We start from the raw sequence: 27,859 nt of genomic DNA, 5'->3' as shown, positions 1-27,859 counted from the left end.
AAATTGATTTCAGTTTCGATGATTCCAATGGGAATATCCAGGCCAGCGCGTGTGGTGTGCATGGGTGTGCGCAGACTCATGAACGCGTGCGTGTGTTTTCTTCAAGTTTGAGCAGGTAAGGGAGCGAGGGAAAGGAGCAACCACCCACAGATCCGAAAACAGAGTTTCACAGCCTTAAAAAAAATAGAAAGAGTTTTTATTGAGCTTAGAAAGAGGTCAAATATATCTACAGAGGACAAAAATGGTATAATATATTTTAAAATCCTTACAAAGTCGCTTTTATTTGGTAACACGCGTTTGAATCGGTGAGAGTATTTGTGGACGGTCCCTTAAATTTAACCGTCCCGTCATACCTCGCGTGGCCAACGGCTCTCTCCGCCGAGTGCTCGCTCATTGAATTCTCGTCCTCATCCAGTTCAGCTCGATTTACTTCAATCATTTCACAGAAACCGGATCAGAGTCGCTCCTTTACCCCCTCTCTGTACCCTTACATCTCACCAGCCTTCTCGTCTATCTGGCTGCGGCGGTGGGTCGTGCTTTCCTGGGCTCGCTGGCTGGGTTTGGTCGGGGAGGCAGGGGGAAGTACGGAGCTGGTCCCGAGTGGCGATGATGGAGCTGGAGACGGCCAGTAACAGAGGCGAACTGGGAGCTGTGGGGGACTCCCTGCAGCCACAGACTCCCAGCAGGCACGAGAAGAGTCTGGGGCTGCTCACCACCAAGTTTGTGACTCTATTACAGGAGGCGAAGGACGGGGTGCTGGATCTGAAGGCGGTGAGCATGCAGCCCAGCCTTTGTTGTTAGCTAGCACATGTCACTTTGAGCCAGCCTGCTGTCGTTAAGTTCAATGCATTTCAGATAGCATGGTAGCTTAGCTTAGCCCAGTGACAGGCTAATCTGAATGGGTGCTATCTCTTTCCTTATGGCTTCCTAGTTTTTACACAACCCTTAGGTTTTATTATAACACTTTATTATCATCACGTGGAAACAAAAAGACACTCTAACTTCATCCTCTAAGACACATACTTGTGTAACACTCTTGTAACAAACATGAGCTCAGTAAAAGCTGCAGGATCCACACTAACACACTTCATGCTTTTCAAACCTTCACTTATTCTCTGTGTTGTGTTATAGATGTTATTTAAAAGTAGAGTTACACGCTGTTTTTGGTTTTATTGTGACACTGCTGAACTTTGCAGACTCTGCCCCCCTGCAGATCCTGAGTTAAAAAACTGGGTCAAGCTTTTGTAGTCCCCCTTCTGAGCAAATGCTTCTGCATCTTCACACATGAACAATAATTCCTGACTGATAGTCATTGTTCCTTAACGTCAAGGGTTCACTCACTCAGTCTTCAGCAGATGTTTTGAAGGCCAGTGTATGAGCTTTTAATGATATGTGTAGTAGGGATGTAAGGATACACTCAACCCACGATTCGATTTGAATCACGATTTTTGGTTCACTCACGATTTTCAAGAAAACTGGATTGAACTCAAAATTTAAATAACTATTATTTTATTTCAATTCTCAGTTATGGATGGTTGGGATATATATTTTTTTCGTAAACAAAGTAATCCACTTTCATTTTGAAGGTGTGTTGTAACTCAAATAAAACCACTGCACACTTTTTTTCAGGACCTTCCAAAAAAACTTAAAATGACCGCACAAAAATACCTTGTTGGAAAATTTCAGAACAATAGAGAAATGGAAAGTGAAAGATTCCCAGATGAAAGTATTAAATATTAAAACAAATAAGGTTAATCTCTTGAAATTAGGGATGAAAATTTCAAGTATTTTCCATGATCGATCTTTGGAAATGTTAACCATCAATTATCGATTAATCATTAAAAAACACGCAAACATTTCCATGTCAAAAATAATGACAAATGAGTTTTTCCCGCTGAATCTAATTTTCCTTCACGACACAGTATATATTACTGACGGTATTAAACAGCTACAGATCATATTGAGGTGTTCAAAATGTTAACAGGCTGAATATCAACGTGAGGAGCAGGCTTAAATACTCTCTGTGGATGCATGGTCATAGAGTGAAGACACAGACTTCAACATGTGGATTTACTGCAACAAGTCAACTAAACAGGATCAGATTGTAGACTCACTATGTCCAGTTTTCTGTCTACTCGTTCTTATTGAGAAAAATGAGCATTTAAACGCGGTCAGGTGTCAACCAGGAGTGCAACCGGGTCAGAATCAGTCCAGCAGCGGAGAAAAGAAGCGCTCATGGAGACCTGTCACTCAGCTGAGCGTCTCCGCTGTGAGCATCACCTTCAGTCAGCTGACTTAATGATGTTGAACAAGCGGAGTATAATGCAGATAGCGCCTTCTGTTTAATAATAATATCCAGATACAAATTATGTTGAATCGATTTTAATCCACTCTTATTTGTATCGATGTTTTACCGATTTGCGATATCCTTACATCCCTAATGTGTAGTTTTAAAAAGTTGAATGTGTCCTGCAGCACAGTCTTGGCCATCAGACCCTTATTGAGTGAAAACCTGCACTTACACTTCCACCAACACTCTAAGAACTAGCAGGGGTTTGCTTTGATGAGATAAAGGTTGAGATCAATGTGGTCTTTGCACCTTTTACTCTTCAAAAGCCCCCTAATTAATTAAAGAAAAACAGTTGTTATATGACTTATCTACACTTGTCAAATTTGAAATATAAATAGATGAAAACTCTGCCATTGTTTGTCTCACACGCCCCAGTGCACCAGAGAGCAGCTTGACCAGCCATGCATCACTTTGTGTAATAAAACACTTTCTCTTCCACAGTCAGTCAATCAATCAAGCTTTATTTATGGAGCACCTTTCATACAAATTGTTTAAAAGTCTCAATGTCTCTATCAGCTCCTCTCAGATCCTCCGGCAGGCTGTTCCATCGTCTCGGAGCGTCGTGGATGAAAGCAGAGTCACTGAATGTTTTTGTTCTCCTCTGAGGAACAGCTGAAACAGAGGAGCCGGAGGATCTGAGAGGCCTTCCTGGTTTATACACTAAAAACATCTCTGAGATGTAGTCTGGTGCGAGGCCATGCAGTGCCTTAAAAACTAGTGAAATAATTTTAAAATCAACACAAAAGCATCAAGCAGCTAATGTAAAGATTTTAAAACAGGCGTAATGTGTGCTCTCCTTCTGGTCCTCTTTAAAACTCTGACTGCTGCATTTTGTATCAGTTACAGTTTGTTTACTGTGTTCTTTGGAAGATCAGTAAGGAGAGCATTGCAGTAGTCTAACCTGCTGGTTATAAAAGTGTGTATTAGTCTCTCTGTGTTGCTCAGAGAGAGAAACAGCCTCACTCTAGAAATATTCTTTAAATGATAAAAAGCTGTTTTGGTGATAAAAGGAACATGTGGACACTGAGTGACCTCAGTGGTTGGACTGAGAGGCGCTGCTTGACCTCACTTTTGCACTTCTTGTTTGGGATTAGAGCACTAAACAGTCATGCTTTCTCTATTTCTCGTGTGTCCATTAAACACAATGCATTTTTTTAATAATGAAACCAGTTCACATTAGACCATGACTCCCTCTCTCCTCTGCCCTGCACAAAAGAAGAGTCACTCTGTGGCTTGTGCTCCTATTGTTAGACGTTAGCTCACATGTTTGGTGAGTCGATAAAGCATGCACTGGCAGAATATTTGTTTAGCACAAGTTAATAAGAATAATAACTCACTTATGATTTAATATAGCTCTCTTTCAGCAGGCTTCCCTTTCACCCACAGGTCCTCATGCCAGATCTATTCTTATCTGCTCCAGCCATATGGTTATCATAAGTTAGTTAAACACCAAGAGGCTGGACAGGGAAGGAAGTCTGAATGGAACTGTGGTTCTCCGTACTGGGTGGTGAAATTTCATGGTTTTTGGTTGCATTGCATTGTACCTGTTGTCACAGATCCGACAGTGTGTTTTCATCTCTGTGTGTGTGTGTGTGTGTGTGTGTGTGTGTGTGTGTGTGTGTGTGTGTGTGTGTGTGTGTGTGTGTGTGTGTGTGTGTGTGTACTAAAGGAGACGCTGGTAATCTCTGTTGTATTTTTAATGCTTTTGTCCTGTTGTTCAGGCGGCAGACACCTTGGCGGTGCGGCAGAAACGGCGAATCTACGATATCACTAATGTTTTGGAGGGAATCGGACTGATAGAGAAGAAATCCAAAAACAGCATTCAATGGAAGTAAGTCAAAGTGAATGTTTTCCATAGAGCTGGGGGGAAAGAGAAAAAAGGAAGTGCCAAATCTGCTGTTTGAAAGGATTCTTTGCAGTTTCCCTCAATGAAAAAGGTTCATGTAAACCTCTCACTAATAACGTCCATATTTTGGAGGCTTTAATAACATACAAATGACTGTTCATGGTCATAAAAGGCTAAATTGTCTAACTCATTGATTCCCAACCCCTTTTCCTTGCATCAGAGAAAAGCTGCCCCTGGAAAGAAAGTGATGCGCTGCTAGGATGGGAATTTATAGTAATCCTTGTACCCGATTAGTCGAACATTTTGGTTATTATCAGGCTAATCTTCTCCGCTCTGGTTTCGTCACAACGACGTGTGCTAACAGGGCGAGCAAAAGACTTGATGCGAGACTGCCTGTTATCTGTCTCCACTGTTTTCTCCTTGTGCTTTAAGCACATGTGGTTAAGCATCAAACTAGTATTTCTATGGTATGCAAGTTTAACGCTACATATGTTGCGCTGCACATTAACTTCATTGTTTTTTTCGAGTTCCAGACATCACTTTTTTTTACTGACATGTCTCAGGTGTCCCAGACGGTTCGGTGTTTGTTGTGCTTTCGCTTTCGGTTGAATAACATGTCCCTAAAGTGTTGCCGTAGCTGCCGGAAAACAGATGTTTTTGCTGAAATCTGGCCCGGTGTGTTCAAAAGCTGAAGCTGTGGCCGGAGAAGTCATACCTTTATATCCCGCTGATTATTTTCCTGCCTAGTATATTCAGTTAGGCAAAAACAAAAAGCACATGGTCACACATGTAACGCTGTATGATTTCAAGTTATGTTGCCAGGTGCGTGAGTAACAAAATGCTACTTGAATAATGGGGTCAATGGCGAGTACCCGAGTATTCATACCCATCCCTATGCACTGCTGTAGAAAAAAACATAGATTTTAAAAATGTTCAGAAGAACCTTTACCTTAGACAAACGTCTCTTTGTTTTGTATAAGCTTAACACACACACGCACGCACACACACACGCACGCACACAAACGCACACACAAACACACACACACAAGATCTTACCACAAGAAGTTTGGACAAATGTATCTCTTGTGCAGTTGCATCTACAGACAGTTATTTCTTCACTTGTTTATTTGAGAGGGACAAATGCATGAAACTGTGCTTCACAAAGTATATAAAGAAGATGCCATCAATCAATCTTTATTTATTTATAGAGCTCCTTTCATACAAATCAAATGCAATTCAAACGCTTTGCAGCGACTGAAAAGAAGAAAGAAGCAGAAATTAAATAATTGCAAGACATATAAACAAGCAAAATGGATATTAAAATAGAGATGAATGCATACCAACAACAATAAAATATGTGTCTTAAAATAGGTTAAAGCATCAAATTAACATTAAGAATATAAAAAGTTAAAATAAATAGATTAGAAAGGGGTAAGGATAAGAGTTGAAGATAAAATAAAGGCTAAAAATATCAATAAAACTGAGTAGATCACTTAAAAAACAAAATTGATAAAATATTAAAACAACATTAAAGTCAATATAAAAGTAAATTATTACAATTGTTAAACCCTACATAAAAGCCTAACTGAATAAATGTGTTTTTAGTTAACGTTTTAAAGTCTCAATATCTCCAGATTCTCCGGCAGGCTGTTCCATCGTCTCGGAATTTATGGCTGAAAACAGCTTAACCAAAAGTGTCTGTTCTCTGAGAGGCCTTCCTGGTTAATACACTAAAAGCATCTCTGGGATGTATTATAGTGCGAGGCCATGCAGTGCTTTAAAAACTTGTAAAATCATTTTAAAATCAACAGGAAATGAAACGGAGTCCGTGTAAAGACTTTGAAATATGCGTAATGTGTGCTCTCCTGCTGGTCTTTGTTAAAACTCTTGCTGCTGCATTTTGTATTAATTGCATGAACACAGGTGTTTATACATGGCTACTTTGCAACCTCTGCCCCTGGATAGACTTCCAAAATTTAAACAGTATTGACATCGAGTTAGGGATGACCACAATTAATCGATCATCGATTAATTGATTGTTAAGAAATTACTCGAAACACACATTTTTGTTACCAATTTTCCGTCACATGGAACAAACATCATGTGGTCTCATATTACACTCATCTATCAGGGAGGTGTTTTAAGTTTAAAGCATGTTTCGATGTGTATCAGCTGTTAAAGGTGTTGCGCACAGCGGAGACGCTCAGCTGGCGGCTGCGGCTGTGCGTCAGGTCTCCACGTGCGCTTTTTAAAAGAGGATCAATACAAAACTGCTGCCAACAACAACACGGACACGAAGGTTGACAGCTTTAAACAGGATATTTCTCACCTTTGGATACAAAGGCAACAGACAGGTGGGAAATTCTGGTACGCTACGTTTACAGATCAGCAACATCAGAGCCGTCTGGGCTTTTCTCCAGCGGGACTGATTCTGACCCGGTTGCGCTCCCGGCTGACACCTGACCGAATACACATGTTTATTTTTCTCAATAAGAACGAGTAGACAGAAAACTGGACACTGTGAGTCTGAAGTACTTTTCTGTTAGTATTATGAGCCTTCACTTTATAAGATTATGTCCGCGGAGAATATTTTAATGAGCCTGATCGTTCATATTCTGCGTGTCAAACGTGTGCCCGTATTCAATACCGTCAGTTATATGCATTTTGTTGCTGTAGAAAATAAAATTTAGGGGGAAAAAAACGTATTTGGCATTGTTTTTGACGTAAGAATAATAATGGTTTTTTTTAATCAATTAATCGATAATTGATAGTTAACATTTCCAAAAATCAATCACGGAAAATACTTAAAATGTACATCCCTACATCGAGTTACTACAACCATAAAAAACATACAGTAGGATCAATGTTTGCTATAAAAACTATGAACTAACATAAACTATTCTGCTATTGTGTTATCATGGTTGTAGTTAATACTGACAAATATAATTTTGGCAACCTCAGAGCAGACAAAGCTTTGGATCTCTGGCGACCCCCAACTTGGTGGGCCCGGGCCCCAGGTTTGGAACCAGTTGTCTAATCGACCAATCCTACTACATATGTGTCTTCCAAGTAGAAAAGGATTCATCTCAGCATCAAAGCACTAAAAGTTCATGTTTGAGCTCATGTTTACTTGTATATTAAATGGTGTGACAATAACAGGTGTGACTCTGTGACTGCTTATGTCAGCATGACAGGAGGGTGATGACTGTTCAGCAGGACAGTGTGAATACTTCTGAAACATTTGATTCTAACTTTACAAGATGCACACATTTCAGTGAAAGACAACCTGTTGTGTGCGTTATCTACCTCTGCTTGTTTAAGAGTGAACCGTAAGCCTCCACAACCAAACACTTTGAATTTAGAAGAACACTTTGAGGTTCATTTACTCGCTCAAACTCGCAGGTGTTCGTATCCACATCAAAAGAACTGTGCCATATCCGTTGGCATTTGTGTGTAGTCATTTATAGCAGCAGATATATTTGACTTTTCAAATCAGATAAAGCACAGGTGTTACTTATACCATTAAGACTAGCTCTGTTGTATTTTATTATCCCTGTAAGCCATAAACAGTGTGACAGTGAATCTGCATGTAGCATCCAAGGACCCTGAAACCGAGGCAGCGTTAAGGAATTCATCCTTCAGGAGGAGTATATTAATCACTAAGTGCTTTTCTCACTGTCAAAGTTTGTGATGTGTAAAAGTTAAGGGAGCACATGTTTGATGGTGAGATGTGTTAGGTCCTGCTCACACAGTATCATTCACTTCATCTTCGCTGAAATAGAAATTCTGTAGTGGCGCTTTTTGGCGTGTATTCTGGGAATGTATCTGGTAACCTGTTATAATAATAACACTGGTTGTAAATGACAAACGACATGTGTTTACCCGCTGTACCTCCATGACCACGTGTCCCTCTTTGTGTTTCAGAGGCGTCGGTCCAGGCTGTAACACCAGAGAGATCGCTGATAAGCTGATCGATCTGAAGGCCGAGCTGGATGATTTGGCTCTCAGGGAACATGAGCTAGACCAGCAGAAGGTCTGGGTCCAACAGAGCATCAAGAACGTGACAGACGACTCGAACAACAGCCCATATCCTTCAATGCACAGTGTGTTACATGTGTAGGTCGCAGATAGGATTAGATTTTCAGAAATGTCTCCAAAGATCAGCGCTGGTACTTGTGAGTGCAGGTTACAGTTTATTCTGTTGCAACCATAGACTGTATAAAATATGGACGTAGTATCTGTGACGTCACCCATCTGTTCCTGAGAGCTGTTTTGAAGCAAATCGACGGCAGCAGCCATATTGGTAATGCTGAACTCAACTAGGCAGAGTGTGACGTAGTGTGAGCCTCTTAGCCAATGGCTGTGTGTTCCCGACCGGGAGTCACGTCAGTCATGTCCTTATTTGGGCAAAACTCATAATCTTAATATCTTCTTAACCGTCACGTTAGAAAAAAATTCACCCCCCGTACAGTGTGTGCCATTAGAGAGATTAGCGTTGTAGGGCCAAGCCGTTTTTTGAACCAGGCTGTAAACATGTTTATTAATGCTGCAAAGATTGTCTTTTTCCCATTCATGTTTATGTGGTTTCCGGTGTTTCTGCAGCCAGCCTCAAGCGGATTTTCGATGTATTGCAGTTTATAGCACTTCCGCATTGGCTTCATCATTTGAGACCGGAGTTTGCCGCTTGGTTGCAACACAAAAGAACAGTCTATATGGAGAGCAAAAGCAGGCAGTCCACTTTGATGACATCATGAGAGTGGACATAATGATACATGTTGCTGTTTATCATACAGACATGACTAGAGGGAAGAATAGAGAGGAGGAGATTAAACACAGCCGATGAGTGGGGATCCCGAAAGTACTGGAAAAGCTGGAAATACAATGCCGCCAAGCGGACCAATCATGGGGCTTGTGGTCCGCGTTGTTTCGACACGTAGTTACATTTTGGAGGAGGTGCACGTCAGCTACGTGCGTAGGCCTCTGCGTAGGTGCGGGAGCTACATGGACCTACGGCGTAGCCTACGGTGTTGATTTGACGCAGAAGTAATAGCTGATTTGGCTGTTGTAGTTTTTTAACTGTCACTTGTAAAGTAAACATGTAGTCAGCCTCTGAAACATTGTACAGAGCATTTCAGTCACTGACCACAAGAGTCTGTAGGTGTAGGAATGAACTACAGTGAAGTGTTGAACTGTGAAATCAGCTGTAACCATCAGCAAACAAGCCACAATAAACTACCCGGACATAAACATTGCTATATGCATTTTGAAACACGTGCCGGTCAGTTTTTAGGTTTCGTTTGTGCATGTTGCACTGAGTGGAACGCATCAACTATAGACACAATGACAGAGCAGTGAAATATATCCAATCCCACCACCATCTGGCATCTTATTGAGGGTAATCCTGGGCACACATCCCAACAAATTCTGCCTGCACTGTCAACAACACAGCTCGTATAAATGCCCTCTGTCCTGGTCCTTTAAGCTGCATCACACTGATTGTACATATAAGATAGTTTTACTCAGAATGTAAAAAGCCTTCTTTGGCTCTAGGGGGAAGAGCCCTTATTATATCATTATTAGGGCTTTAAACATGCAGGGGGGTTAATGTGAGGTGATTAAAGTTTCATAATTGTAGGGTCAAAGTTTGTTCTCCAAAGTTAGGATATCTTGAACTTCACTTACTCATCTGAAAATCTGTTTCTTTACTTGAGAGCAAAATTATGGTTCTTATTTAATGTCCGTCATATATTGGACTCTGATCCTTAACACTTTGCACTGTGGCCTATGTGAAACATGAAGACCTGTGTGGAGCTTTCAAAGGTAATTGTTGCAGCAGATTTATTCTTGCAGACATCATTCTGTCTCATGGTCTCCATCACTCATCACACACCTTTCCCTCATTCTCAGGCGACACGCTCCTGGCAATCCGTGCTCCCATTGGCACACAACTAGAGGTCCCAATCCCAGAATCTGTAAGTTATCCGTCTGCGTTTTAGCATCCTACGCGTGTTCTGCTCGTCTCGTGTCTCAGCTGGGGTTTCATGATCTTTCCCACCCAGATCCTCAACGGACAGAGGAAATACCAGATCCGTCTCAAGAGTACATCTGGTCCCATCGAGGTTCTGCTCGTCAATAAGGACCCGTCCAGTGCCTCCCCTGTTGTGTTGCCCGTCCCTCCTCCAGATGACGTCCTTCAAAGCCTCCCAGCACCAACGCCTACCTCTCAGCTACCTGCTGCTCCTCTCCAGGTCACACAGGATCTTTGAATGTATTGATCTGCTTACTGTTAGAGACTGGGTTAGCACTCCCAGGACTCCTCTCTTATTGAATGAACTCGAGAGAAGACATTGATCCAGAAGCACTTACATTTCTTTACCACCTTGAAAACTTATTTAAAATGATGATTCCTTTTTTACATTGTAAGCAATATTACACCTTCCTCTTTTTACCTTTACTTTCTCTTTTGTCTCTGCAGGTCCCAAAAGCAGCTCCAACAAGTTCTATAAAACCTGGTCCTATCACAACGTTGGCAGCCATCCAGTCCGTCTCAATGACAGGTAGAGTGAGAGAATCTGCCGATGTTCACCTGTGAGCCCAAATAATCCACATCACTTACACATAGTTTCACAAACATCATCACTTCACCTTTTATTGCTGTATTTAACACGAGACCATATTCTATGTACTGAGATATATGAAGAACTAACATGATTGTTCCCACAGAAGTGACGAGCACAACATCACTCATGCCAACAGCAGATCCGCCTGCAGCAGTAACCCAGCAACTACAGTCTTCTGCCTCGTTGGATGGATCTGTGTCCTCCTCAGCCTCGGCAGTATTTGAACCAATTAAGTCAGATCCTTCTGAATGTGAGTTTAACATAATGCTATTATATCATCTCTCTCTCACAATGACTCTAACAAACAGTTTTTAAAAGATGGAGATGTTCAGACTGGATGATATCAGTATATCTTTTGGGTTGTTCGGGTCATTTGTGTCATGAGGTGTGTGGTTCTGTGAATCTTAAAGTTGGAACACTTGAATTCTCTGAGGTTTTGTAACTTTTTCTACACGTTAACTAGATATGTAAACCCTGTCACCCTCTCTAGTTGATACCGCAGTTACAGATAATATATATTTTTATTAATGTAGACCCACAAAGTTAAATATCTAAGCTGTAACACAGCCATCCATCACTATCAGGGGCGGTGGCTCCTGTTAATGGGCTTGGTGGAGCAGGAAGACACGCATTTTCCCAAATGATGCAGGTTTGCAGCTCATGGACTTATAGTCTGTAGTCTGAGGTCCTAACTGTTTAATGTTGATTGACACTTTTAGACTGGTTGAGTGAGAAGAAAATGGCAACAGAGGGAGATCCCACACAGGTGCTGCTGTTGGTTTCTAAATCTTTAAAAAAGACAACAGAAAAGCAGTAATGTTTACACTTTACAGTTGATGAAAATGTCGAATCAGAGGGACTATTTTTTAGATAATCTTCAAATCAAGTATCAAGTCTAAAAATGTTAATCTAGGCCAAGCTGTTATTTTTTTGTCGCTCTCTTTTAGGTAATTTTTCCAATGAATGCTTACGTATTGAATTTTAGATTTTAAATGTTGTGTATTGATGGTTGTTGACGGTGGGTGTTGACGGATGAGAGGGCACGGAGCCGGACTGCAGCAGATTGGAGATGGACCGGACACAGATTTGGTGGAAGTCCGGCGTTGGTGATAGCTGTCATTCTGTCTGGGAGAATGTAAAAAGCTGTCAACTTCATTATTAAAGAAAGGCATAAACTGTGTCAAACAGCCGTTAAATAAGCTAAACGCAGTATTTTTAATCCATGAAGTCCTCCGAGTTCTTTCTTACCTTTAGACGTGTCAACTCGTCTGAATAATAAATTCAGTTCAAGGGAAAGAGAAGTTGGTCATCAGGAACATCCTCAGTGCCGCCCATGTGTGAAGAGACTTTGAGATACGTCATTAGAAAATCTAATATAATTATTCATGTGTAGTGTAGTAACTGTATGTAATGATTCTGTCGTTTCCTTCTAGTGTTGGACTTTCCCAAAGAGCTCTCTGACATGTTTGATCCAACAAAAGGTACAGGTCTCTTGAGAATCGCATAAACATCACATTTGTCTGTTGTGCTTTGGTCACGTGTAAACATCTTTGTAAAACATTCCTAACATCCTCTCTTTCTCTGACAGAGATCATGAGCGGAGACCTGTTGGAGGACTTGATGTCATCAGAGGGTGAGTTTGACAATAGCGCCCTGATGTGTAAAATACTTGATTATGTTTGGTCCAAAGACAATGTGGCAAAAACGTTAGTTTTCTGTAACATCAGTAGAAAATATGGAGGATACTTTTAATATTACTCTTAATTTATTTGGAGAGCACAAAACTAAAGCATCGTGGTTAATGGCTGACTAGTCAGCAGCAGAGTGAGGGATGTTAAACACACAAGGAGCCCAGTGAAAGAGACGTCAACCAAATTTAAGAAAAACAGACACGAAGTAAACACAAACCTCAACACGGTCTGGGCTCTGTTAGAGTTACAGGACTGGTTGAGTGAGAAGAAAATGGCAACAGAGGGAGATCCCACACAGGTGCTGCTGTTGGTTTCTAAATCTTTAAAAAAGACATCAGAAAAGCAGTAATGTTTACACTTTACAGTTGATGAAAATGTTGAATCAGAGGGACTATTTTTTAAATCATCTTCAAATCAATACTTAGTATCAACTTGTTTGTATCTTTAGTTGGTCGCCAGCTAATATGTGAGTAAAATGAACCCTTTCATGGAGATGTTCTGAGACCGTGTATTTCCTTCTTCTGTACATTTCTAATCCTTTAAATACAAAACTGGCTGGAAGTGTACAAATCAAACATCAGTGTCATAGCCCCAAAACAACGCTCCATGCTGCTCAGCCTGTGTGGATCTGATGACACTGACCTCTTTGTAGTCTGGTCTGGCTCTGTCTGATACCTTGAACACATGCATTAAAGCATATGGAAACAACAAATTCCATAAAACTTAATTTATCAAGAATTTTAGTCAGGAGTGTAACTCAAAAAAAGAGAGAATTAAAACAAGTGATAGTGCACCTACTGTGTGTACGCCTTGGTAAGACTCAAAGCTGAAAGTTACACCATAGACTGTATATATAATGGACAGCGTCACTCCGCCTTTTTCAATTGAAAGGTTTTGAAGAACCGCAGAACGCAGACATCATGTAAATTTTCTGCAGCCAGAGTCTGCACAGCAGGGAATTTGTGTGTTTCCACTGTAACAAGCTCCGCCCTACAGCGTACCGTCCCAAGGTCCTACAGAGTTTCTCTCTATGGCAGCTGTCAATCAAAGTGAATCTGGAAGTAAAAGCCAGTTTTTTAACCTCTGATATCTATCCATCCATCCATCCATTATCTTGACCGCTTATCCTGTTAGGGGTCACGGGGGGCTGGAGCATATCCCAGCTGGCTTCGGGCAGAAGGCAGGGTACACCCTGGACAGGTCGCTAACCCATCACAGGGCTAACACAGAGAGACAGACAACCATTCACGCACACACTCACACCTATGGGCAATTTAGAGTGATCAATCAACCTGGTGAGCATGTTTTTGGACTGTGGGAGGAAGCCGGAGTACCCGGAGAGAACCCACGCATGCACGGGGAGAACATGCAAACTCCACACAGAAAGACACCTGCCCGGCCGGGGATTCGAACCAGGAACCTTCTAGCTGTGAGGCCATCTGATATCTAACGAAAAATAAACTTTTCAGAAAAAAGAGGCCTTGAACACAAAACAGTCAAATAATAACTACATATCACCACAGCATATGGATGTGAGAAACATTCGTACGACGTGTATTTATTTTTTTAAGTTTGACTGCAGCCCCATTTAGATAAATGGGGGAGATGGAGTTTTTGACCTATACTGCAGCCAGCCACCAGGTGGAGCAGTTTTTGTGGAAGCATCACTTCCAACTGAGCGATCGGACTTCCATTTTTTTACAGTCTATGGTTACGACAGACTAAAAGTTAAGCTCTGTGCACCAGTTGGACTTGGACCCTGTTTGTGTTACACCTGGGTGTAAGAGTAAGCGTAAGTCTGTAAAGTCGGACTAGACGGTCTATTCAAGGTAATAAAACCTGAGAACTTAAAGGTCACAGAACTGAAGAAAACATGATAGCAGAGCATCTTGTTAGCAAGACCATTGATCACAGTGCATTAAGATGAGAGAATAATCTGTGATCAGACATCAGTCAGACAGTGAGCCATGTTTGAAATAATCAAAGAGCTCTCCTCTAAACTGAAGCATGTGTCAGATAGAAGCAGGGTGCTGTCCCCACCCTGCAGGTGCTGATCACTCTCACGTTTTACTTCAATGAGGCAGGGAAGTCAAAGATTCAATATGATTTAAGAGAGGACTCCAAGTCTTATTGAATGAGTTTGAGGAACCACTGAGGGAAAACCTGAGCCTTTCAAGTCTAATAGACAGTAACAACTCTTTCACCCATCTGTTATGAGACGGAGGTTGAGGGTGTTTCCATTTGAGGAGTATAAGTCGCCTGGCCAAGAGGGTGGCAAAGGCAAGAACAGTCTGCATGACTTTAGATGTATCAGGCTGCAGGGGGGCGCCAAACAAGGCCAACAGAGGATCAGGAGTGAAAGTTGTATTATATTCTGTGCTAAGCGTTTGAAATATTTCGGACCAGAATGTGGCAAGCCTGGGACAGAACCAACACTGGTTGAATTATTGTCTAAAAAGTTACTGAACCGAATTCAAGTCACTGAATCGTTTCGGATCGTATCGTTCTAAATGAACCAATATCGGCCTTTAATCGTATCGGCAACCATGAATCATTCCCATCAACCCATCGCACGCCCTCGTTCATACCAACTTAGTTATTAGAACTCATTTAGTATGGCATCGTTTTCATCTTGTTAACCAGCAGACTGGGATCCTGAGTGAAGCCATTTCAAATAAATAGTGCTCTTTTGTGTTTTCTTACCTTAGAGTATTTGGTTTGGTTCCAATTTGGTTTAAATGACTAGAAAATTAGTCACTTCAAAGCATCCTTAATTACAGCCCTCTGATTCATGTCCTTCTTTCATACATCCTGCATGTCTCAAGCTTCTCTCCCTCTGTTTCCCTTCCAGTGTTCTCGCCTCTCCTCCGTCTGTCCCCTCCACCCAGTGACCACGACTACATCTACAACCTTGACGAAACAGAAGGCCTGTGCGACCTCTTTGACGTCCCCATTCTGAACCTCTGACCCCTGACGGTGTTGTCGGAGCGTGAAGCAGTTTCCCATCATGCTAGCCTACCTTCAGGCGATTTCCCCCTCGCTGGCGGTGAAGGTGAGAAGAGGTGCAGGAAAGCCGACGAGCATTTCAGGACGCCTCTGCACTGACACAGTGAGCTCGAGCTCAGTCAGATGGTAGCTTGATGTACAGCCTTGTGACGATATAGATCCAAGAACAAACCTTTTACTTACTGCTTTTCAAAGGAACATATTCAATGGAAATAAATAATTATATTTTTGGATTGTTATGAATGATGAAACTATGTTTGTGTTTCAGCTTTCCAGTGTGCTGCTGAGCAAATGTGAGTGGGCATACTTTACGTGTGTGTGCGCGCGCGTGTGTGTGTGTGTGCTAGAGTTTTGTATTGAACGCTCTCTGAACTTCTGTCAGATCTCCAAACAAACAAAAAGAAAACCCTTTCTTGTCAGGTAAAGAGTCATTGCAGACTAATAGAGCAAAGCTTCCATCTCCCAGCATCTGCTCGCTCATGGCTGAATGAATCCAAACACAGCTGGTTAAATATGCACTGTCCTCATGTACATAGAGAATATATATTTTGTATTACCAGCACACAAAACTATGACGTTATAATGAACTACATTTGTACCGCATGCAGGGCAATGGTTTGCAGAAACACCAAGGTACCAGACGCAAAGATCCATTCTTTATCAATTACTTTGTTGATTGTTCTGAATCAACAAAGAGCTCAATATGTTTAATCGAACCTCTCAGTGTTGAAGTGTCTTTGTGTTTGAGTTAGAGACTGAGCGTGTGCACTTCCTGACATGAGGAGCCAATCACACATGCAGGGATGAGGTGAACAGTTCCATCCATGCCTTTAGGTCGCTCCATCAGGGAAACACATTGTCTCCTCTGAGCTCAGCTTTGACTCTTCTACACAGAGAGGTTTGATTATTCATGAGCTCTCTCTGGTTTCATTCTGCCTCTGAACTTTTGAACTTTACAGATGTACCGCCTGTGATTTATATTTAACTTGTATGTATGACTTGTATGTCAGATGAATCACTTCTCTCTCCCTCTCCAAAACAACTTCTGTCTCTATAATTTATGTATATGAAAAGCATTGTACTCCCTTCATTTGTATGTAAAATGACGTATGTATTTCTGATGTATTTTTACTGATGCAGTGAATATCGTCCCCGTGTCATGATAAACGCTCCTGTTCTGTATATTTGGCACTGACCCATATCTACATTTTTTCAGTCTTCCTTCTGTTTGTGGTTTATAAAAACTTCCTGTCACATTTAAATTCCCAGCATTGATGGTTCTGTTCGAGGGAAGGGGGGCTTCAGGTCAGGGCGGGTTCTCACTAGTCTGAAAGCGCAGTGTTGACGTGATTCATGTTGTTCTGTTTTGCCCTGAATTACATGTATGTAAGTATTGTGTATATCCCTCTCTGCCGCTTGTATAGAATAGCATTTATTTTTTATACCTGATAGATATATTATTACTGCAACTAATGTGGGGCCTCCACACTTCATCGTTACACCAATCCTGGCTCTTTGTGGAAGCATCCTGTCTCATTGTTGCACTTTACTTCACTGTGGACACATTGGTTGCTGCTCATCCTCTCCTTGATCAGTAGCCGGTCTCTGTGTTGGGACAGTGTCGTGAGTTCACCTAATCCTTCAATAGAGCAGCCAGGGAGTTTAACACTGCTGGGCGGGATGAATGGGGTCTGTTTGTCTTGGCGTGTGAGACTCGATCCGTCAGACTGTTTTTTAACCATTGCAAAGCTGTAGTCGCATCGAATGACACAAAATAAATACTTTGGTATTCTTTGTATTGTGTGTGGTTTTCCAGTTTGAGAAGCCGTCACGTCGCTGTTATTGATCTGAGTTAGTACAGTTACATATTCATGAAAATAAAATGCAATCATTGACAAATTATTTAAACCACTTACATCCATAACAGAGCATTTAAGTGTTTTTTACACATCAGTGAGTAAGGAGTGGAAGTTGAGTCATTCTCAGCATCATGAGCAACACCTCACTGCCTGAATGCTACCCTGGAGTCCTATCAGAGCACTGTGAGGTACAGACCTCCAAGGAACACCAAAGAACTCCACAGGTGGTGTCTTCTACCGTCAATATGTGCTCCTCCACTCTGCAGCAGGACCTAGGAGGAGAGAGCACATCTCTCCAATGTTAGCTTCTCTACTCTGGCTCCCCATAAAATCTAGACTTATTTAAAATCCTTCTTCTGACCTACAAAGCTCTTAGTGGTCAGACACCTTCATATCTTAAAGAGCTCATAGTGCCCTATTACCCCTCTAGAACACTACGCTCCCAACATGCAGGCCTGCTCATAGTACCTAAAGTCTCTAAAAGTAGTATGGGAGGTAGAGCCTTCAGCTATCAGGCACCTCTCCTTTGGAATCATCTACTGGTCAGGGTCCAGGAGGCAGACACCCTCTCTACTTTTAAGAGTAGGCTTCAAACTTTACTTTTTGATAAAGCTTATAGTTAGAGCTGGACCAGGCTTGGACCAGCTCCCATTGGCTTAGACTGCTTGGAGAACTGACACACTGGGATCCTGTCTTTCCCTCTCTCTCCTCTGTCTGTCTGTCACTTACTTTAACTCTTCCTGTCCCATTAAAGTTACTAACCATAGACCTTTCTGGAGTCCCTGAGCTCCCTTGTCTCGTAGGTTCCTCTGGATCTCTGCTGCTGAGTTCGTGCCAGACTCCAGCTGCTACAACTACTACTATCCGTCTCACCACTATTATCTCTCTCTCTCTTCATCTCCCTCTATCCCTCTCTCCAACACGGCAGATGTGTGTCTAGCATGAGTCTGGTCCTGCTGGAGGTTTCTGCCTGTTAAAGGAAGTTTGTCCTTGCCACTGTAACTTGCTAAATGCTGCAAAGTGCTCTGCTCATGGTGGATTAAGATGAGATCAGACTGAGTCCTGTCTGTAAGATGGGACTGGATCTGATCCTGTCTTGATGTTGGGTCTTTGTTAATAATAGAACATAGAGTACGGTCTAGACCTGCTCTGTTTGGAAAGAGTCTGAGGATAACGTGTTGTTTATTGGTGCTATATAAATAAAGATTGATTGATTATTTGCGATATGTATTTAACCTTAATTAAACCAGGAGAAACTCATTGAGATTATAAGGTCTCATTTTCAAGAGCATCCTGGCCAAGACAGGCAGTGGCACAGTTTACAGGGTTTCAGATACACATAATCATAACACAAGAAATGACTGTAAAATGTTAAAAACAAGGAAAACGAACAATCAAGTAAACAGTTGTGTGCTTTTTCACTTACAATCTCTGTGTTTGATTAAAGGAGACAGAAGGCCTCGTTTTAATGTTTTAATAATGTGGTCATAATCATACAAATTATAAAATCATAACACATCTTTCATCATTTTTATTCTGAGTTCCTTTTTCCATCCATTTCACGTCTTGAATCAGACTTTTCCATTCAATAAAACCTTGGGTAAAGTTTATTTCCATCATTTTGCTTCAGTGCTGTGATTCTGAGTATTCTGAATTAGTAGCATTCATCTTTTCCGAGACCATCAGGAGTTTTTTTTTAAAGAATAATGTGCTCTGCTTTTTCATTCAGGGTCTCCTCTAACAAATTAAACTTGTATAACCAAAAACATTTAATGGATTACATTAATAAACTACATTTAAATAATTTGCATTGAGAGCTTGAACTTCCCTTATATTTAGAAATAATTTCATGTGTTCGGAAGTTTCTCATATTTATTTTCCAAGTAAATTCACTCCAGAAAAAAGAACTGGTTGTTGTAAATATTCCACTAAACATCTGTTTCTAATCTTCAGCTGTTGTTTGTGTTGCCAACTCTTCTTCCCATTTCATTCTTGCAGTTTGATACTTCTCTCCCTTCAACAGAACATGATCAGTGTTAGAGTTATAATTTGTTTGACTCCAATGACCTACTTTCTTAATAATAGTATTATTACTAAACTATAAATTATTACCACTACTAATTCAGTAATAATGGTATTGTATCTAAATAAACAAACCATCTTTTTTGAGACTTCATAATGTGGACTCATCTGAACAGATGTATTGAATATGGTGATAATAAGATTCTCAGATTAGAGCGTATTATCCCTGAAACTCTGTAGGTCAACACACAGCCAAGCCATCTGCATGAAGGAGGTCTGTGCTGCCACATGGTGTAATGGATTTATTATGTATGATATAAAGGAGTGGTTGAATCAAATATGCAACATACAGTTCATATACATTTGTGTAAACATATACTTAAGACTCACTGATATAGGAGCCCAGGGTACACACTTTCAGCTTGACTCCACTTTGTGAATATGTAAAAAAAAAGAATGAATACTCTACTACAGAAGGGCCCTGAAGCTGCTCCCTCTATCTCTTCCTCCCTTCCTTCCCGTCAGCTCTCTCTGCAGTTAGTTTTTATGATAAGGGAGCTTTTATTAACTGAAACGTCAACACATTAAGAACAGCATTTTAGTTAAAGGTCCAAAAGCCTATTTAGTTCCATCAAGTTTGAATGTGGTGATGAAAATATCAGCAACACTGAGAAATGCAGTTTGTATAACTCTTGTAAAGCTCTTATGTACACTGTGACAGATCTCTGGGAACAGGAGGAACGGCAGGGGGCGGCTGTAACCAGCCATACACGATCCGGAACTTTGAATTAGTTCGTCTAAAACTTCTTAGAAATTTGAAAGAAAAACTGTCCTGGCCTTGCATGAACAGCAGCAACATTTCCAGGATTTCTGTTGTACCTTTCAAAGTAAAAGCACCTGCTGCTCAGAGAATCCCGCACTGTCTCATGTGAAACACAGTGGGATGGTGAATCATCAAAAGATACATATAAGATGAAAGAATGCCATGATATACATTAACACATATTAATCACCACCATCAATCAGAGGCGTGTCCTGCTTAATTTTTGACTGTGGTCAAAAGTAACTTGTGCACATACATGACTATATGGAAATTAGTGTGCATTTGTTTTTCGCTAGTAGTAGTAGTCAATCTTTTCAGCCCTTCTAGTTAACTGAGTTCCAAAAGACTCAAACTAATAGTTTAACAAGTGTCCCCTGTGGCACCTTACTACTTTATAAGGTGCCAAAAAAAAAACAACAACCTCACAAGCGAATCTAGTATGCTATTTCTGGTTACTGGTTAACTAGTGGATTTGTTAGCCTTACTAGTTAACCAGCAAAATGACAAACACCATCACTAGTGTTACTACTTGACTTTTGGCTGTTGCTAGTTAACTAGTTATAATTTTGAGCCTTATTTGCAAACTAGTACGGTCAAAAATACTTTACCTAGTGTAACTAGTGGACATTTTTGTCATTACTAGTAAACTTGTAAACTTTTTGTAGGCTTACTAGCATTCAACAGGCATTCATTCAGTGATAATATCTACTAGTGTCACTAGTAGATATTGAAGCCTTTACTAGTTGACATGTCAGAGATTTTGTTGTCTACTAGTTAACTGGTAAGGGCTTGAGACTTCAACTAATTAACTAGTGCCGTAAAAGATTGAACTAGTGCTGGAAACTGGCGCTTGATATCAAGGATATGGAATTAATGCTCAAACGGCTTTCCATAGGACTGACTATGGCCTATCTATTTACCATTTCTGTCTCCTCTAATCATCTCTATCTCAACTGACATGATATTACAGGATCATACCGATGTTATACTACTGTTTTTTATCATTTTTTCTCATGCATCAATCTTTTAGGCATAAATCTTCCAGGACTCAAAAATGAGATATTTGTCAAAAGTAATGCAAATAAACTTCAGCATGTTTAGATGAGTTTTCTACTACACTTTTCTTTTGTTTTGTTATAACTGCAATAAGATTACTAAAATTGTCAGAATAAATAAACAAACATTCAGAATTCCTTTCTGGAATTTCTTTCTAGCTCCGTGAGATGCGCTTCTCATGCCTAAAGTGGGGAACTGTCATATTTTCATAGCATCAAGTGTGGCTGAATCTGATTGAAAGTAAACTGTAGGTTTTTGGAGTTTTATTTGACTTCATGAGGTTAGATTATACTTAATAATGCCCCTTGTTGTTATTCAACAAGTCACTTGGCTTCAAACAGTCTTGTTTAAAGAGGTGGACAGTCTGAAGGTCAATATTGAGCAGTTACATTTGGAGAAATTGTAAAAAAAAAAATATATATATATATTGATATGTAACTTGATATGTAACCAGGATAGTTTTAAGCATATATTTTTGTATTATGCAAATAAACCAGTATTAAAGCAACAATGTTATATTTTGTGGGGTTGGCTGTGGTGATGGGGCCCACTGAGATATCTTTTCAGGGGGCCCAGAATTCCTGGTGACAGCCCTGATAACAGGTGCATACAATAAACATGGATTTTGACACTTAGTGTGCAAGAGTTAGCTTGTAATTTCTAACAGACATATTCCTCTCATAAGCACATGTCAAAGTAAATAAATGTGTGAGACTTTTTTCATCAATTTAAAATATAAACAGAAGAAGTAGAGCTACATTTAAATGCAAACCAATATACTGGCAGCCTGTTGAAACATGCATCAAAAAGTTGATTTAAACATAAGTCCAGCTTCTGACAAGGCACCAATCATAGTCCATGACTTTGGGGTGTCACCAAAGGTAGCCAATCATATCTCAAGTGGACTCACTGCAGCTCAGTGCGACTTTCCCATGCACCTAAAAAAAGACATGCGTGCTTTTACTCTGAAATTAATAACCGGAAGCGGTCGCCTGAATTTGTCTGACTTCACTTAAACCCTCGACCGATCGACTCAAACCAACCCGGAACTTTTAACTCAACTAAAACATTCTTTTAAACTAATCCAAGGAGTTCCCTCGCCCTCGAGCAGCTCCGATGGTTTTATCAGGAAGAGGTTCCTCTGCGGCCTGACTGAGTCTGAGTTCAGGGGAGGAGGATTTGCAAATGTGTCTCGGTCCCACTGCGGCGGTTCCTGCAGGACAGTAACCCTCGACTTGTCTCTACAAACCAGGTAGGACAGAGAAAAGCTCTGCAGCTCAGTCTCACACTTCACTGATCTGTGAAGATCAATACTCCACTTTGAATGGATACTGTGAGCTCTGGAGTTACTCCATATTTATCACTGTTACATAGTTTCATGGTGGCTCCATTATCAGAATCAAAGAGACTTTATTTATGGCAGTGGGGTAAATCAAGGCAATGCAGTACATCTAACACATAATATAAGTATAAAGATTTAAGATCAAAGTTATAACACACTAATATGTAGATAGAATGTCACAATACTTATACAACAACATAAAACTTTAATGATCTTCACCTATATCAGCAGCACCCTGAAGTTACTCCCTTCTGTGTACTATGTATACCTGCCAATGTAATACAAGGTTTAATATCATTGTACAATATTATTATACATGAAAAAGAGAAGAATTTAACACCCAGTAATAGTTTTAAAACAGCCTCTATTACTCAAATAGCTCAGTATTAATCCAGTATTAGAGATGTATTAAGTGTGTGTGTGTGTGTGTGTGTGTGTGTGTGTGTGTGTGTGTGTGTGTGTGTACCCTGTCAGGTTAGGAATGTCAGGCAGCTGAGAGCTTCCCCCTGCACTCACACACACTTGCAAAGAGGGGTGGGGGTCTGTCAGTCCAGGGGGTCTGAGACATACTGAGAGTCTGCAGGCAGACAAAAGGTCTGGGCGTGCTGCTGGTTTTAAGCTTAACGAAGCAAAGTGCTCACAGGAGAAGTCGGGCAGTGACAGCTGCTGAACATGGGGGACTCTGTAATCTGGGTTTCTCCTTTCAGGGTCCACTTTGTGGAGTGATTTGTAATTATCTGTGGAAGAAGTTATTCTGACATGAAGGGGAAATAAGTGTTTCCACTGCAAAACGACAGCTTAATCTTTTATTATTGACACATTTCCCTGTACCATAAACTAACTTCCCAATATTATAATGACACTGATGGGTAAACAATGTGTGAGCAGTCTGTTTACAGTGTGTGTGGCCTGATAATCACTTCTATGATTTACCATGAGATCAATTCAATCATATGTTACATAATGAAGAAACGGTTTCTAAAGTTTTTTCCTGACTGAATGTTTATTACCTAGATTTATAGATATATTTATTGGTCTGCACAATGTCTAAAGCTCCTGAAAAATGCTCATCATAGTCTAAAACGGTTCCTTTAAAATACATCGCTTCATCCCAAACTAGAGCCAAGTTTTTTCTTTCTACAATCCTAGAAGGAAAAAAAAGGAGAACATATTTACATGTAAGCAGAAGTGAAAGAAAACAAACCACATTTATTCACGTTGCAGTAATTATCAAGCTTTTTGTGTACTTTTACTTTCGAAAGGAGTTTTTAAAATCTGTCATTTTGCTATTACTTCAGTATTTTTTTGTGGGAAGTATTTTACTTGGCCACAATTTACATTGCATTACTGAGTAAGAACATAAAGTGAAGAGCCAAAAAAATACCAGGTCTCAATCAGCTGCATGACTACAGCTGATTGGCCGGCATTTACCACTCGATGTTCAGTTGTTGCGCATGCTCACACTCAAACCAAGAAAGACTTCAGGAAGCTTGGAAATAAGTTCACAGATTTGAACCTTCTCAGGATGTTGACTCATCAGGTCAACATTGCTTTTACAAATCCAGTAGTTATTTGATATCATATGATAGGTAGACAGCAAGCTACAACATGATATTCATCAGTTGAGTCAACCTGCGAGCTGAACAACTTACAATGACTCCCACAAACAGGTGGCTGTGACTTGAGGTGACATTAACAACCTCCTGCTGGTTGAACTACAACAGTTTATTTTCGACCCCTGATATTGATGTTTCAAAGTGACTCATTTTCCAGTCACTTCAACAGAAAGTTAGATTCTGACAAACCGACTAGTCCAAGGGTAAGAAAACACTCTGAACAGTCAAAAATGAGCATGATTTATGCAACACAGCTGACCGCAGAGTTTGTTTGTAAACCATGTCTAACACTAGCAGAGCTAGCACCACCAGGCTACTGACACCCACACGCCTGATCATGCTATGCTGTATCGAGTAACCAGAGACAATCTACACCAACTTTATCTCCATTCTCTGGATCAAAATACTGACAAACTGAACTAAATGTGCTTTGAGATACCACCTGTTATCTGTGCTTAATTACAAAATGTTATTAAGATGTTTATGGAAGAGTAACTCATGATAGTGAGTGCGAGGATGGTGAATCATTCAATAAACGCCTACATCTCTACCTCCCCACCCCATGAACTAAAAGCAAGTCCTTAACACTCAGTTCTTTAAGTACACTTCAAATGAACTTGCTTTACTGTTACTGAAGTAGATTTGCAGACTGGAAGTTTTGATTCAACTTCAGTCAAGTTTCATCAAAGTAACTGAACTCTACTTGATCAGAATATTTAGAAACTCTTTTTGTAGATTTGTGGCATTTTTTCTCAAAACAAACTGACGGACCGTTCACCACATTTATTAAATATAAATGCAGTACTGTAATGTTTTTATTATTGTAGACATGTTTTATTATATTCAATGTAATCATCATGTTGAGATCAGAGCACCAACACCTTCACTTGACTTCTGTTTGAAAGCAGACTGACATGCAGAGAAGCAGCTTCCATGAGAAGGGGCTTCAGAGACAGGCACAGACAGGCACACACACTGCAGCGGTTAACCTCAATAAAGACCGCGCTGAACACCTCCCCTCTTTCCTCTGCCGAGTTACGAAAAGGGAAACACTGAGCAGCATTGAATTTTTGGCTGATCAGCATTTTTCACATGAAGACTCATACTGAGGAGTTCACCCACCCCAGAGTTACTCTGACACTGTTTTTAAACAGTTGTGAAAAAGAAAAAAGCCCCTTCTCTTAATAAATCTACTTCTCTGTCCTCACATTTATACTTATTTCAACACTTCATCCCAGCTGCAGTAATGTGATTAGATAAGTGTGTGGTGTATTTGACTACTGGCTTTGTCTTGTTGCAATGAAGTGAGGCGCTCAGTGTCTCCTGAGCTCTATGCAGCTCCACCTGAGTGTCTGAAGCGTGTCCCGACAGGTCAGGATGAACGCAGACTAATAGTGCTCTGTCATCAGCGTGAACAGGTTAACCCAGAGAGCTGCAAGTTCTTACTTTCTGTTCTGACTTTGCTACTGTCCACACTAAATCTACTGAAATGTTCTTTTCAAGGAGTGTTACAGACTACAGTAGTTACATGTTTCTATCAGACATTCTCCCTGTCATAGATCTGGCTCACGTCAGAGTGTGAGAAGTTATCACTGCCCCAAATACGTTCACTCAGAGTGTTGGAAACTCAATCATGAAGTATTTTAGCTTCACTAGTGTTAACTCCAAAAGGGACTGCTATCATCCATCAGGGTCTGGGATTGTCATGACTTACGGCAGACTGAGGAAAGATAGTTGTCATAAAGGTGACTCTTGTTCAAAGTGTGCAGGATGGAAGGCTGGCAGGAAAGGTGGTCCTGAAGACAGAACACAGATATGAGCCACAGAGGCAGGCAGGTAAACAATAATACATGAACTCAAGGCTGGATGAAGGTGAACCTGAGCTGGACGTTGTGGCTGGCACAGTGATCCAGCAGGAGCAGAGTTCTCGTAGGGAGTCTGTGGTCACTTGATTGGCTGGCTGGTGTGTTGGTTGTGGATGCAGAGCAGGTGAGCAGAGACTAGAGATGACGGAAGGCAAGGGGGGAGGGGAGAACAAAAACACATCCAAGCAGTCCTCTCACACACAACTCAGAAAATACACACACACACTTAACAATGAACACGTCACCGAGGCGGGGCTGTAACAGACAAGATACAAATGACAATCAAAGTGTTCTAATCACATAAAACAATTTCAATTTTCGTAAATTACATAAAATACTTACTTTTAATATATATTTCATTGCTTAGAGTATCACAATTAATCTGTATATGCTGAAACTTTATCCCTGAGTAACGATACAAATTGCAGCTCCAGGTTCTTTGTAATACACAGAACTTATAAACATGAATGGAAGTAGGATTGTAAAATGTATTATTTCCATATATTCATCATGCAAAACAGTTATTCTTCTTTTGTCCTCTTTAAATCATCAAATGTTATCTGGTCAAACTTTCCTCCACCTTGGCCAAATCAATTAAAGGCTATTCAAATAGATATTTATGACTAGATAAATGATTAGTTTGTTCTGAAGCGACTCTATTTCTAGTCGTTTGAATGCAATTTTAAGTTCTGACCAAGCAGCAACCGCCGCGAGATTTGAAGCCAATGCAGAAGTGTTAAAAACTGCAGTTCCTCGAGTGTCTGCTTGAGGCTGGCTCCGAAAGTACTGGAAACCACATACACACAAATTCAAAAAAGCCGATCTTTAAAGCAGAAATAAACATGTTTACAGTCTGGTTAAAAAAAAACCAAGTATAGTCTGGATAGCTCATTTCTCGATCGGCTCACACTGTAGGGGGGTGAATTTTTTCATAAAGCAACAGTTTAGAAGATATTGAGATTATGAGTTTTTCGTTATGAGAGGCACAGCTGACTCGACTGACAGGCGGGAACACTGTAGCTGTTGGCGAGGAGGCTCAAAGCCCACCTCTTTACCTCACACTCACTGAACTCAACCACCAGAAGTTTGGTTGAGTTCAGCATTTCCAATATGGCTCCCGCTGACGATTGGCTTCAAAACAGCGCTTCAGAAACAGTTGGGTGACGCCACGGATACTACGTCCATTATTCATACAGTCTATGGTTCTGACTCACCAACTAGTCTATAGAGGTAAGAAAGTGCTATAAAGGTTGCCTAAATTGATGTTTGACACAGCTAAACAAAGGGCGACAAAGTTCGCGGGTGAATTGGTTTGCTCATTGTGGCTAACACTAGCAGAGCTAGCACCACCATCCTTTGGTCCTCAGACACAGCCTACATACAACTTGATCTTCATTTTCTAGCTCAAAATACGCCAAACTACTCTTTCTATCATCTGTGTTTGTTTACATCCAGGTAGTAGAGCGTTACAGCATTATGGCAGTGACCACTAACCAGAGCTGCAGGCCCGGCTAGTGCTGTGTGGCTACTGGCTAGGCAACATATGACCTGCATTTTTGGGCCTAGAATAATGATAAATATCAGCTATTAGATTAACCAGCTAGTGATACTGGTGCCAGTTTACGAGGGTGAGGATGTTTGAGTGTTGAGTTGACTAAAGCCTCACAACAATAATAAATGTGTATCAAAGTTAACATTACAAAACAAAGTAAGTACTCAGCAGCTTTGTGAGGTTATACTCAGACACAGTGGTAACTTGAGCT

At 40.7% G+C, this 27,859-nt stretch overlaps 2 protein-coding genes across 3 annotated transcripts in view; both read left to right on the top strand.

The window, feature by feature from the left end:
• Window positions 1-103: 103 nt before the first annotated feature.
• On the top strand, window positions 104-17,309 carry e2f4 (E2F transcription factor 4). 2 transcript variants are annotated; one of them, XM_034685786.1, is made up of 11 exons: window positions 104-771; window positions 4,072-4,181; window positions 8,121-8,282; window positions 9,973-10,016; window positions 10,104-10,168; window positions 10,256-10,444; window positions 10,672-10,753; window positions 10,920-11,066; window positions 12,250-12,297; window positions 12,405-12,449; window positions 15,359-17,309. In XM_034685786.1, exons 1-11 carry the CDS (start codon window positions 607-609, stop codon window positions 15,472-15,474), a joined length of 1,173 nt encoding a protein of 390 aa, XP_034541677.1. In that variant the 5' UTR covers window positions 104-606; the 3' UTR covers window positions 15,475-17,309. The 2 variants fall into 2 exon arrangements, with proteins under 2 accessions (XP_034541677.1, XP_034541678.1); XM_034685787.1 differs by having other exon boundaries at window positions 297-771; window positions 10,923-11,066.
• Window positions 17,310-22,264: 4,955 nt separating this feature from the next.
• elmo3 (engulfment and cell motility 3) overlaps window positions 22,265-27,859 on the top strand; it is a 43,403-nt gene continuing 37,808 nt past the window's right edge. The window contains exon 1 of the mRNA XM_034686431.1: window positions 22,265-22,525. The gene's annotated coding sequence lies outside the window, so the exon portion shown is untranslated. The remainder of the gene's footprint in view (window positions 22,526-27,859) is intronic.

Source organism: Notolabrus celidotus, chromosome 6 (genome assembly GCF_009762535.1).
Source record: "Notolabrus celidotus isolate fNotCel1 chromosome 6, fNotCel1.pri, whole genome shotgun sequence".
Taxonomy (NCBI): Eukaryota; Metazoa; Chordata; class Actinopteri; order Labriformes; family Labridae; genus Notolabrus; species Notolabrus celidotus.
This window is presented reverse-complemented; position numbering and strand designations above follow the sequence as displayed.